General features: G+C 36.3%; 1 protein-coding gene across 2 annotated transcripts in view; it reads right to left on the reverse strand.

The window, feature by feature from the left end:
* The window catches only part of AcCoAS (acetyl coenzyme A synthase), a 30322-nt gene extending 22909 nt beyond the window's left edge, over nucleotides 1-7413 (reverse strand). Inside the window, exon 1 of one of the 2 annotated variants that reach the window (XM_090171722.1) lies at nucleotides 6657-7412. In XM_090171722.1, the coding sequence (XP_090027848.1) occupies nucleotides 6657-7267 (611 nt within the window). In that variant the 5' untranslated portion in view covers nucleotides 7268-7412. Of the gene's footprint in view, nucleotides 1-6656 lie in introns of both variants that reach the window. The other variant, XM_090171723.1, reaches the window with a different exon arrangement.
* Nucleotides 7414-13071: the final 5658 nt, after the last annotated feature.

Below are 13071 nucleotides of genomic sequence, written 5' to 3' on the forward strand. Positions count from 1 at the left end.
GAATAAATGGAAATTTAATTCGTCCAAAATAACTTTTGTTAACTTGTCTATTCTATCCTCGTTGATCATAATGAAGCTTCTAAGCGGGTGGATTTTCTTCCGCAGACGCTTTGTGTTTTGTAATAGCAGTTTATGAACTTCTCGCTTTGGCCGATACGTGACTCTTTATAAATTGAGATGGCAAATTTCGTTTACCACTCTCAAGCGCTCTTCGGATCACTATCCAACACTAGTTTCTACGAGAAATACATAGTAATTCGACAAATGTCTCTCGTCCGCTGCACACTTTGTACTACTGACCCCAATAGTTGATTTTATAAAATGTCTTTACGCTCACCCAACTTGTTGAAATGTTGCCCTGGACTATTTCAGCCAATGCCTAAGAATGAGTTCATAAACTTTTTAGTGGGAGAGAAAACGGATCCACAGCTGAAGCGGGGAGGCAACATTTCAACAAAATGGCCAAGGTTATTTTATAAAAAGAACTATTTGGTCAAAAATCTCAATACCTGATATCTACAGATTTATCATGTATTCGTAGGCTGCTCGTGGGTGTGGCCTATTTTCGTTGCCATGGTATCGAGTGGTCACGTGATTATTTGCTAAACAGAATTTTACTTCGTGATCTATGACGTAGAATAATGTAACTACAGCTTTTTCAAAGCGGGGTTTAGCTATGACGTATGTCTACGTCGCTACTATCAAGCGCAAAATTGCAGGTTTGCGTGAACCACGGTAAGGTCGATGCAAAATCACTACGCGTACCGCTGGAAATTCGTAATTTCTTCCGCCGGTTAAAGAAGGGGAAACTGTCATTAGAACGTAATTCCAGGGATCTATTTTATACGCTCTCGTGAATTTCACAGCTGAAATGGCTCCCTGTTTCCACACAGGGCTAAGAGGAATTCGCCCATTACAAAACGACGGCTTATGATTATCTGATCCAGCAGCCAATTTCCACGGTTAAAGATCTCAAAATACGCCCGGTGATAGGTCAAGCATATCATGCGCTTTCTCAGCGCTATATTTGTAAGACAAATTTAGCTCCATGCTCAAGAAAGGATTGAGAATTCCTTATTTGAATTCTCGAAATAATAGGATTCAACGAGATAATTATCTTTAGATAATTCAGTGCTCATGAATTGATGTGAAATGACGCTATAAATAAGATATATCGAAACGAGTACGTAATTTATTAACGGTTCAGACGAAAGATCTGGCCACGAAACGAGCGCGAATTTCCGAATTCAACCTTTATGTATTGATTAAGAGCGTGCGCGCACCATTTCGAGTTTAAAGGAGCTTCATAGAATATTCAGTTGATTAGAAATGCTCAAAGTACGTGTCAACAAAGTTGAGCACCCAAACTCTCGTTGAACGAGGTCACACTCGACTTACCGCCCCGATTAAAGCACTAGTCAGAAACATTCATTTTTATAAAATACTATTATAAACAGGTGATACTATTAAACTACTAATACAATTATAAGCTACAAATACAATGATAAGCTACTAATACAATTAAAAGCTACTAATACAATTATAAGCTACTAATACAATTATAAGCTAATAATACAATTATAAGCTACTAATACAATTATAAGCTACTAATACAATTATAAGCTACTAATACAATTATAATCTTCTGATACTATTATAACCTTCTGATACTATTATAACCTTTTGATACTATTATAACCTTCTGATACTATTTTAACCTTCTGATACTATTTTAACCTTCTGATACTATTTTAACCTTCTGATGCTATTATAACCTTCTGATACTAATATAACCTTCTGAGAATATAATCAAACTTCTGAGAATATAATCAAACTTCTGAGAATATAATCAAACTTCTGAGAATATAATCAAACTTCTGAGAATATAATCAAACTTCTGAGAATATAATCAAACTTCTGATAATATAATCAAACTTCTGATAATAAAATCAAACTTCTGAGAATATAATCAAACTTCTGAGAATATAATCAAACTTCTGAGAATATAATCAAACTTCTGAGAATATTATCAAACTTCTGGGAATATAATTAAACTTCTGGAAATATAATGACATTTAATAGGTTAGGCTAGGCTAATACCCAAGGCACCACCCTAGGCCTAAGTCATCAAGCGACTTTTGAAGCCTTTTAATTCAGGTGGCCGGGTTAGACTGCGTAGGAGGGTGATGGCAAGCCCTGCATGCCACGTGATCGAGCCAACAGCTCCCTACACTAACTATTACCGTTAACCTCAACAAGTTTTTATGGAAGGGGAAACCGAAGAGCTCGGGGGAAAACCCCTTAAACCAGTGGGGAGAGAACTTGCAAACTCAACGCAGAAGGAGTGGTTCCGAGTTTTCACCCAGTGCCACAAGCTGGGATCGAACCCGGCTCCTCTTGCTGCGAGGCGAAAGTGCTAACCACTCCGCCACCCCATTCTATTTTCTGAGGATAAAGTCTATTTTCTGAGAATAAAGTCAATGTTCTGAGAATATAGTCAATGTTCTGAGAATATAGTCAATGTTCTGAAAACAAAGTCAATGTTCTGAAAATAAAGTCAATGTTCTGAGAATAAAATCAAACTTCTGAGAATATGAACAAACTTCTGAGAATATTATCAAACTTCTGAGGATATAATCCCATTTCTGATAATATTACCCCACTTCTGAGAATAAAACCCAATTTCTGATAATATAATCGAACTTCTGAGAATATAATGTAAATTCTGAGAAAATAGTGAAAGTTCTGGGAATATAATCAAACTTCAGAGACTATTATAGCCTTCTTACACTATTATAAAATTATGATGTAAATTTCGAATGTGTTTAACTAATATTTATATTTTATATGTCATTTGACTTAATTTCAGGGTTGGATCGTTTAAACCACGTTTGATATATTTTTAAATCACATAATGTGTTTCATAAACTGGCCAAAAGTATTTAATTAATTGTCAAAAAGTAGATCCTTTAACAATTGCATTAATCTTTAAATCTATAAATTTTTAAAATGTTAATTACATTTTAATAAAATAGTACCCGTTAATTTGGTAGTTATAAAAAATAGCTTAACCGTATTCATTTATAGTGTAAGATATTTAACCTTGACTAATATAAGAAATTTATTATTATTCGCTGTGGCAAATCACAAATACTAAAACGCATTTTTATGCGTAAGATTTGATTTTATTATGAAATGAAATTATTGAGCTCTTACCGTGTGCAAGGGCATTCATGAGCTATTATTACCACAATGTAATTTTTTCAAAGCAATTATATTATCTTCGTAATTTAAATGTCTGGTATTTCACTCAATGTGTTTTTAAGGCATGTGACTAAACGTAGCAAGCGTTTTTCCCAATTTAAATTTGTCCAAGAAAAGTATTTGTCTAAGCAAAAGAAAAACAAATATACTATAACTTTACCTTTTTCTAACCTAACTTAACGTAACATAAACCTAAACTAACCCAAAGCTTTCCTAAATGAAGGTCAAGCCAAAGCCATCGATTCGGGAATATCATAGACCCGAGAAAATACAGACAATATGAACGTAATTGGCAGTCAACGAAAGCTAAGTTTAGTTGCTTCTATTTAAAGTGGTAAAATCACGGCATTTTGAATTTCAAAGCTATATATAAGCTAGGAGCAACAAACACAAGAAGAACGCAGCTAGCCTTTAAACACGCTAACGAAGGGTTGTGTACGAATTTCATTGGACGAGCGTTGTACGGGTGGGGGGGGGGGAGACAATTTCCGAATTTTCCTCTTTCGACGGCAACAGGCGCTAAAGCGTCTAGCCAATGAAAAACGTACACAAGAAAATCCACGACTTTTGACGGGTTGCGTTCTCCTTGTGTGGGGTGTTGTGTTTGTTGCTCCTAGATAGAAGTAGCCCGAAAATGCGAAAATGCCAGACTAAAAATCTCGCGACGGTCGCGCGACGAGTCGCTCGTGAACCACGTTTCTTACAATTTAAACACAATTTTCAACTATCGCAATTTCGCCCTTGAAAGCATCGTCGTTACCATAATAAAAAAAATAGTAAAGGAAAGTCTTGTATTAAATTCAATTTTTTCGTGAATTTTTGCTGGATTGGGAAAACCCATTAATTCATTTTACGTGGAAAAGAGCATTGTGTTTTCCCAGATTACGTATTTGTTTAATAAGTACAGACAATAGGATAAAGAGGTATGTAGCTAATGTAGACGGTTTGAATATGATTAGGCAAAAACGCATTTTAGTAGGAAATTATGTTTTTAGGGAAAAAAACATGTTTTTCCAAAAATTTCGGAAACACGTGTTTCGAGATACCACGCTGCTCATTCAAGAATTATGAAATTCTATTTGGATAACTATTTTTCATTTACGTTAATTGTTGACATCAATTTACAACTAAATAGCAAACACTTTTTTAAACCTACCTATGTAAAATCTTTTCAATTGCACCGTGTTAAGAGTTGTATAAATTCAAGTTATATTTAGAAGTAAATTGCATTTGATTTTTGAATTTTAATGAATAGATATTATCAAAATATTCGATTTTTATCTAATTTAACTTTTTAAGCATTTTTCATCTGAAGCAGAAATAACGAGTTATACTAGTTAGTTGGAAAAATCCAGAATATTTAGTTGAATAACCTAATAGTTAACATCCATTAGTGTACTTGTATCGAGCACGTGATAGATAGAGAAAGAGTAACACCAAATCATTACCAGCGCGACTACAAATACTACAACTGCATTAAGAAATTTGCTCGCTTATCTGCTGATACGCTATTCAGACAAGGTAATTTTTAGACGACGCAAAAGTAGGCGCGTCCCCATTGACTAGCTCCATTACCAAAAATTAAAACGTTATTGAACAATACAGATCACTTATCGTGAAATTTCTATATTTATAAAATAGGAAATATTCTCAATTTATTTCGACGCAACCCGGATACACCACCAAATGGATTCGATGAATTTGAAATTCAGTTTCCCGCGTTGAACGGTGGATTTACCCGCGGATAAAATTAATACGAGCCTTCATTCGTACGATCTCAAAGTAGACCACGTCAGTCGTCAAAATCGTCGAAACGTTCTACAATTACACTCGATTACAGCTCAAATAACAGCTTTCCGACAATTCTATACAGAGGTAGGAATGAAAAAATTGCGCTACATTTTTGTTTAAACTGAAAATTGGGAACTGCGAATAGAACGTGCTGTACCTATTGAATAAAACCCGTAGCTTTGACTATTAATTTTAAAGAAAATTATCAAATGTTTAAGTAATTGCGAAATTCAAAACGGTCGAATGTGCATTGGCCATTTTCTGTCGATAGTGTTAAATCGCGCTGACAGGCAAATGTTTCTAGCTATCACACCTTGGATTAATAATCGTAGTTCCTACCTGGATATATCACTTGAAAAAAAACCTGACCAGCAAATGGCTTTTGCGACAGCAGCGCCGCTTTGGCGGAGCTAGCGCAGAATTTCCGAAACTCCCGTAACACGTAGCTTTCTACAATGCAGAACCCGTAACAAACATTTAGCACATGCACGCGGAACTATAGAGTGATATATCCAGGTAGGAACTTCTATTATTTATCCAAGATCACACTTTTCAGATCGGGTTATTTATTAATTGAGGAGATCGAATATTTCGCTCAAAATAGCTGTTATTGAGTACATAAATTGATCATTAAATTTCAATATTTTATTAAGAAATTAGTGAACCGCTTCCAAATTATAACATTATGAACATAAATTATCATAATATTTCATCTATTAATGAGCTTTACTTTTCGGGTGAAAAAAATCAAGCTTTTCGTTATAAATAATTTCTGAAATATTTTTTACCAATTTCTTATTGAAAATTAATATTTCGGCGAAACAAAGTTCAGAAGAGATTTTGAAACATTCAAAATCAACCGATTTAAAATATATATATTACGCATGGACGACTCTATATCAGAACTTCGCTTCGATGGAAAGAGTGGCGCGAAAGTGTGTTAACCTCGCGTTACGAATTCCGACAGAAACATGTCACCGATAAAGATCGATTTTTTTATTTTCCTAGAAAAAGAAAGTGTCTGCGAATACCCGATGGACACGGAAACCTTTTAATATTTGAGAAACTATAGATCCCCCTTATTTGATTAAATGAACAATTCTCTATATACACGAGATTTAGGTCCTCTACACTTGAGTGGGGAAATACCGAGGGGTAAGACACTCTGTGAACTCGGTGTACACGGCCGTACCTTTGACAGTGCTAAATGGAACTCGCGAACTCTTGAAAATATGTACCTTTAACAGTGCTAAATGCACGAACTCGGTGTACATATTATTTGAGACTGTCTTACCCCTCGGGAAATACAAGCATTACCCTAAAGAAAAAACCAATAAACTGAGCAAATTAATTTAAATATATATAAGTAATTAAGCCCGTCGAAATAATTTTACAGAGGACGGGTGAACTGTGTTTAAATTATCGATATGCGGTTTTAAATGTGAAATATCTTTCGAATAATCTTAATTAGGTCACGATGAAAACTACGAAATCATTAGTCTTATTCTTGTAGTTAAATGTAGTTACGTATTTTAGTTGGACTTAAATTTGATGGACTTAAATGGATAGTATGATTGTAAAAGTGACGTGGAAACACTCACCAGAAGTAGGCCACCCTGTCCCCGAATCCGCGCTGAACATGTCTGTCCAACGCGTTGAAGACGATATTGGTCTTGGCTCCTTCCAACCACTTGATGGAAATAGGTCCCCGAGTCAGGTCGAAATTGTAACTGAAGAAATCTCCGGGCGGGGGCACCTTCCAGAACAGGCCCTCAGCCATCTCGCTCCAGAAGGCCTCAGGGTCCTCGATCGACTGCTTGTACATTTTGCGGTACGTTTCCATGTTGTTGATGTGGGCTACTTGGCGCACTTCCGGATTGGGCGCGAAAACTCTGGACGCCAAATCCTCTTCCCGGTGCTGGTCATCTCCGTTATTCTCGTCTCCGATGGCCATGATCGAAATAAGTTGATGGCGAGCGAATGGACGGAATTCGGAAACAAATCGGTTGGGAATGAGCACTCGAGGAAACAGTGCGTTATATCGTTTTGAAGGAAGCGCGTGATCTCGAAAGAGCCGGTCTGTTCGTGGAGTGGGATCCGGTCTGAGGAGTGCAGACTCACGCGTGGAATCAAAATATACAAAATGAAAGCAGGGGGGCGACAGGTAAGCGGGAGGGAGGAGAGCGGCTGCCGCTGGTGGAGTGGAGCGCATTAATTGTGTTCCGCATGGGCTCAGTTTACGGCATCGGATTCAATTCGCGCTGATAACGACGACGCTCACCGTCATCATCCTTCAGCCTCGTTTTCATTTGGGCAACTACGCGCTGATAGTGAGCATCGACTCGAAAAAAAATGTATTAGTCCATGAAAGACGATTAAGCTTAACTGAGATTTTTAAAGTTGAGGCTCACCGTCGCGACATTTTGACTAAAAGTAGCAGGGGTTCCCAACTTCATTCGCTGCAGATTACGCCATCTGACTTGATTTCTTAGGTCTATAAAATTCGCAAATCGGATGCTAAGCCTAATTTTTCGCAATGCTTTGGTTAATTTTTGTTAGCTTAAGCTTAAAATAGGTTAAAATTAGACTCACGTTAGTTTAGGTTAATTTAAGTAAGATTAGGTTAAGGATATGTTAGCTTAGAGATAGTCTAGGTTATGTGAAGGATAGAGTAGGTTAGGATTAGGTTAGATAAAATTAGAGTACTGTATAAATTGGAAAAGTACTTTGGGACCGTTGCTACGTTTAGTCACACGTGTCATTATTAGGCTTAGTACAGATATTTTGCGTGAACACTTGCCGTTGAGGCTGGCTTTCACTAGAGCAAAATCGCGCAACGCTTAAGAAAAGCGCCGTTAGACGCAATAGTGGAAACTAAAGATAAAGGCTGGTTTTCACTCATGCAAAAACGACGCAAATAAAATGAACGTTAGTTTCCAGTAACTCGAGAAATGATGTATTTCTCATTAAGCGCGCTTGCGAAGTCAAACTCACTATTACCGTTAACCTCTTCATGTTTTTATGGATTTAACCAGTGAGGAGATAACTTGCAAACTCTACGCATAAGAAGTTGTTCCGAGTTTTCACCCAGTGTCACAAGCTGGGATCGAATCCGGCTCCTCTTGCCGAGAGGTAAAAGAGCTAACCATTCCGACAACCCACCTAACGAAGGTTTTTGCGCCGACGCTCACCGCCTCATTTGTCTTAATGAAAACCAGCTCTTACAACACGCCAAATAATTAAAATGTACAAATATTTTGGTACTAATTAAAGTACCTTTATCCGGATGGGGAAAGTCATTGAAACTGGTTTCGCACTCGATGTAAAATACGACGACGTGAAAATTGTTTCCCATTATATTTATAGCTAACGCCCAACATTGCCTCTCATAAACGCCTTGATACTTTTCACCTGTATTCAAATACGTTAAAACCAACTTTACGTTAAATAAAACAAAATCAATATTCGATAGGAGGCTAGTATTAAAATTTTCAAATTCGATAAGACGAAACCAAAATCTTATTAAAAATCACCGACAATTAAATCGACTTATTCGCACTGTGTACTTATTTATGCAGTGCTTCTTGTAAATTGAGTGAATACCATTAAATTATTCCCAAGAACGAATCGAAACACAGCAGCATGATTTTCCAAAGAGAATTAAGTAACGAAATTTTAATAAATTTCTAGAAAGAGCTAAGATAAAGAATACTTTAATTGCGAATAAACAATAAATACGTCAAGAAAAGCATAATAAAATGCTGGTTCTAAGAGGAGAGTGGCAGTAACGTTAAAGGAAGTAATACAGGTCTTGGCTGTTCCATTGAGTTTCGCTTTCTTGTATAATGAATTTTCGCAAAACTGGCTAACTGCGAAAAAGAAGTGGACATAATTTTTATTTAAAATATATTTGGATGATGTAATAGTAAATTATACCGATCTTTTTTATTTGGTGGTTGACCTTGGCAAACTATTGTACGCATATTAATTTGATAAATAATTTTACAAAATATGTTTTCTCTAAATCGTTTAATTTATTCGTTAAATTATTTATCGCAAAATATTTTAAATCGTTTATTTTGTCACGTAAAATTTTGAAAATAATACTAACATAATAATAATAATAATATGTACTATAAACAATAGTACAATAAACCAGATGTTACAGGCCAAGATAGCTACCTCACCCCTGCCCTTTATCGTAATTGTAATAACAACGTCGCTGCTTTGGCACAATGGCGGATACATATGATATTAGGGGTGCGCCCCCCTTGACACTTAAGCTTTGCATGTGACTTGATGATTTGTTATTACACCCTTAGCTCATGATGTAATTTAGCGCCCCCCCCCCCCTTGAGTTTTTTTCTGTATCCGCCACTGCTTTGGCATGGTTCGATAGAAGGAACTAATTACCAATCGAACAACATATAAATTAAATTTTTATCGAGTGCCGTTGATGAGTGTTCGACTTTTTGCGGAGTCATTTTGGAATCTGAACTGTTATGGTGGCTCAGGTTCTAGGTATACATTTTCAGTGCCTTAAGTAATATAATAACCATAAAGGTGAGTATGTGAGGGTAAACAGATGATCTCGAGCAGTCAAATTTAAAACACTTTCAATATATTTCAGAAGGACTAAGAGGATAGTGTTGCTTTCCGTTTAGCGGGCGGAAAATTCGAATATATAATGAATAAGTAGATGATTTAAGGATCCGATTTAGTTTCCTGTACAACAATAAATGAAAAAGAAATCAGAGCTCCTGTAAATACAGCGTCCTGGTCTAAAGGAAAGTTGTAATAGATTTAAATAAGTGGCGTCGGACCCATTTTTGCTAGGTCAGATAATCTTTCCGCCTTAAAGGTTATTATATCGTGAGAAAAAGGTTTCCGAAATGATGATTTTTTTTAAACTTATTTCAAGAAAGTTGAAAAAGTCACGAAACCTGACCATTTGAAATAAATGCAATAAAGTCGCTAGCCCGTGGAAGTCGCGGATTTCAACTCTTCTCTAAAATTTTCTTCCTGAAAACGTATATGGTTAAATACCCTAAAATATTGTTATTTATTGGAATGTTATTACTGTAGTAAGTCCCCTAGAACTAAAACAATTTTCATTCCAATTTAGTCTGGTGGTGATGTAATTTAATTTTCGACACTTATAAGGTGTAGCGTCTGCAAGCGGATGATGGAAAGGTCTATTGATATATGGCCTTGACTTAATGTTCTACCATGGAGGAAGCACATGACTGATACTGCGTTCAGTCAATAGGAGCGGACATGAATGAATTCCCCGCCTTTGGGACCTATATTTGTGCTAGGCCTCGGTTTTAATGTTTGGAATTTGAAAATCATTGCGCAATACCGAGGCCTAGCACAAATACAGGTCCCAAAGGCGGGAAATTCATTTCCTCGCCTTAAAATTTTCGTCGATTTTAAAAGTAGATTACGAGCGAAATAATTAAGGGAAAATTATGAAAGTAGTCTTAAATAAAACCTGAAAACTTACTTAAAATCATATGAAAAATTCAAAGTTGAGTACAAACACTAAAATTATTAAAAAGTCTCCGAATTGCAACACAGTTAGGAAAACAAATTCCCGTAGGAAAAGCATTAGGGAGAAAAAACAATTTTCACGAAAATTCGTTCCCTTAGACTCAGTTCGTGTCTCCGCCGTTCGGCAGAGCCACTTGATTTTTGAACCCCTCCTCTTCTATGGAGATGTCCGCTCCTATTGACTGAACGCAGTATCAGTCACGTGCTTCCTCCATGGTTCTACCATGAACAATAAATCACACTTATAATTTTATAAATGATTCATAATAAATTTAAATTATTTATCAGTAACTAGAGACAATGCACAATTGCGAATATTCAAAATAGGTGATATAAAACCATGAAATAATAATTATTATTATTATATTTCAATGTATAACCAATACTCAATGTCACCTACGAACTCCGCCTCTTTAAATTAGTACGATCATGTACCCGAAAGTCGGTGTATTCGGATATCACAGTGTAAGACATTTTCGTGTAGCCTTTTAATGGTAGTACATTTTGGGGTCTAACCAAAATGTACTACACGGAGAAATCTTAATCGAACAGTTTCGAAAAACGTCTCCGAGTGAGTCCTGGTGAAATTTAAAAGGCGTGGCCGACTTGTCATGAATTTTCCTTTTATTTTCGTGATTTCATAATTAGCCTTTTCAGTTAACATAGAGCTATCTAATGGACTACGTGAGCTCACTTAGCATCCAGATTCTAATACAATAAATATATTAATTTGCAAAACGTATATTTAATCCTTCCAGAGTTTCAAGAGCCAGAGACGTCAGTTGAGTGGGGAAAGAATTCCCCCCCCTTAAAATTTTATGAGCTAAAAAAGCTCACAAATAGAAAGAAACAAAAAATTTTGGGAAAAGGTTTGGTTCTGTCTATTATCCTGAATTATGCAATAACTATTTCGATTTTAAATTAAAAATATATATAAATTGGACGCGTTTTTTCCCTTTATTAAAAACATGTTTTCCCAGACCCCCGGACTTTCAAATTTTGCCCCCTCCTGAAAAATCATGAAATGACGTCCCTGGTCGAGTGTTAAACTAACTTAAAGGGGCTCTAAAGTTCGGTGGCAAAAAAAAAGAAAATTGAGCATGCTTTTCATTCCCCCCCAACCCCTCACTCGGCCTTGGCAGAGTCGGGCAGAGTCAACCGTAAATTTCGCACTGACTTTACACACATTTTGCCACCGAACTTTGGAGCCACCGAACTTTGGAGCCCCTTTAACCCGATCTAACCCGCCCCATCCCATGTTCTCTGGATTCATAGTTGGGTGTCCTTCTACACTGCCAGGAATTTGGAATCCACTCTCAAATTTAATTCAGTGGTTAAAGTTCATTTATTTCCCATCCAACCAAAACACACGATTAAATATTATATCTATTCTTATCTTATTATTAACACGTTTCGTATGAATAACAACTTTTCAAACTAATGGGATTCTTTCCAATGGGATTCGATGGATTATGAATTATTCTGTCATATTGGACAGTATGTTTTTTATTCGGTCCTTTGGGAATTCGATCCAATGGTATGTAAAACAACTTTTCGGACTAATGGGATCGATGGATTAGGAATGATACGGTTAAATGGGGCAATATGTTCTTTAATCGTTCCGTTGGGAATTCGATCCCATGGTATTCTACCCAATGGTAATATACAGCAGACACTTTATGTTTGAAATTACAAATCGTCTGCTGAGCAAATGAAAATTCACTGAACGTTTCACATTGGCCGCTACGAGGCTGGAATGAAACTGAAAAAGCTAATTACTAATATCGATTAGGACTTCACCTTCAATTTTCCAAAAATTCTGATTTCGGACTACCAAAATAGCTGTTAAAGTGGGATCGTTGGGTATTAAGTATTTCGCTATGGAGGACGAAAATCCTCTTTGATTGTTAACCGCCGCTCGGAAATTTGGCTTGGTTAAACAGAGTTAACTAATACCAATCGAACGCCGATTAAGAGTTGCGCTGTATTTAAAAAAAGGGGTCGATGTCAGATGAGTTTACCGCACTATTTAGTTAAATCAGAGTTAGTTTACTTTAGTTTAACTGGAATCTTCAGAGATCGACTTCAAGCTTAGTCCAAGATTAAACAATTAATGTTTTAGAGTTCTTCTTTAAAGAGAGTTGTGTCAAGTTGCTTGTCGTATATGATCATCGATGTAACAGGCGGAAAAAGAAAATAAATCATAAGGCCAGCAAGCCACATCAATCACGAGTAAAGGGCAACTTTCGAAACAGTGGCTTTCTTCGCATTCTTTAACTATATAAATTATAAAAATGTCACTGCTTTTAATATATTTACTTTTTGTTCAATATAAATAGATTTAACTCGTTAGTTTTCAGGCAAAGCCGTTTACGGAAGATTATAAGTCATCAGTGGTGACGGAATGAAGGCTTTTGGCGTCAGGGGCGGTAGCTGAGTTCGGGGCCTTAGCTACACCCCCTC

This window comes from Leiobunum rupestre, chromosome 4 (assembly GCF_980474605.1).
Source record: "Leiobunum rupestre chromosome 4, qqLeiRupe1.1.hap1, whole genome shotgun sequence".
Taxonomy (NCBI): domain Eukaryota; kingdom Metazoa; phylum Arthropoda; class Arachnida; order Opiliones; family Sclerosomatidae; genus Leiobunum; species Leiobunum rupestre.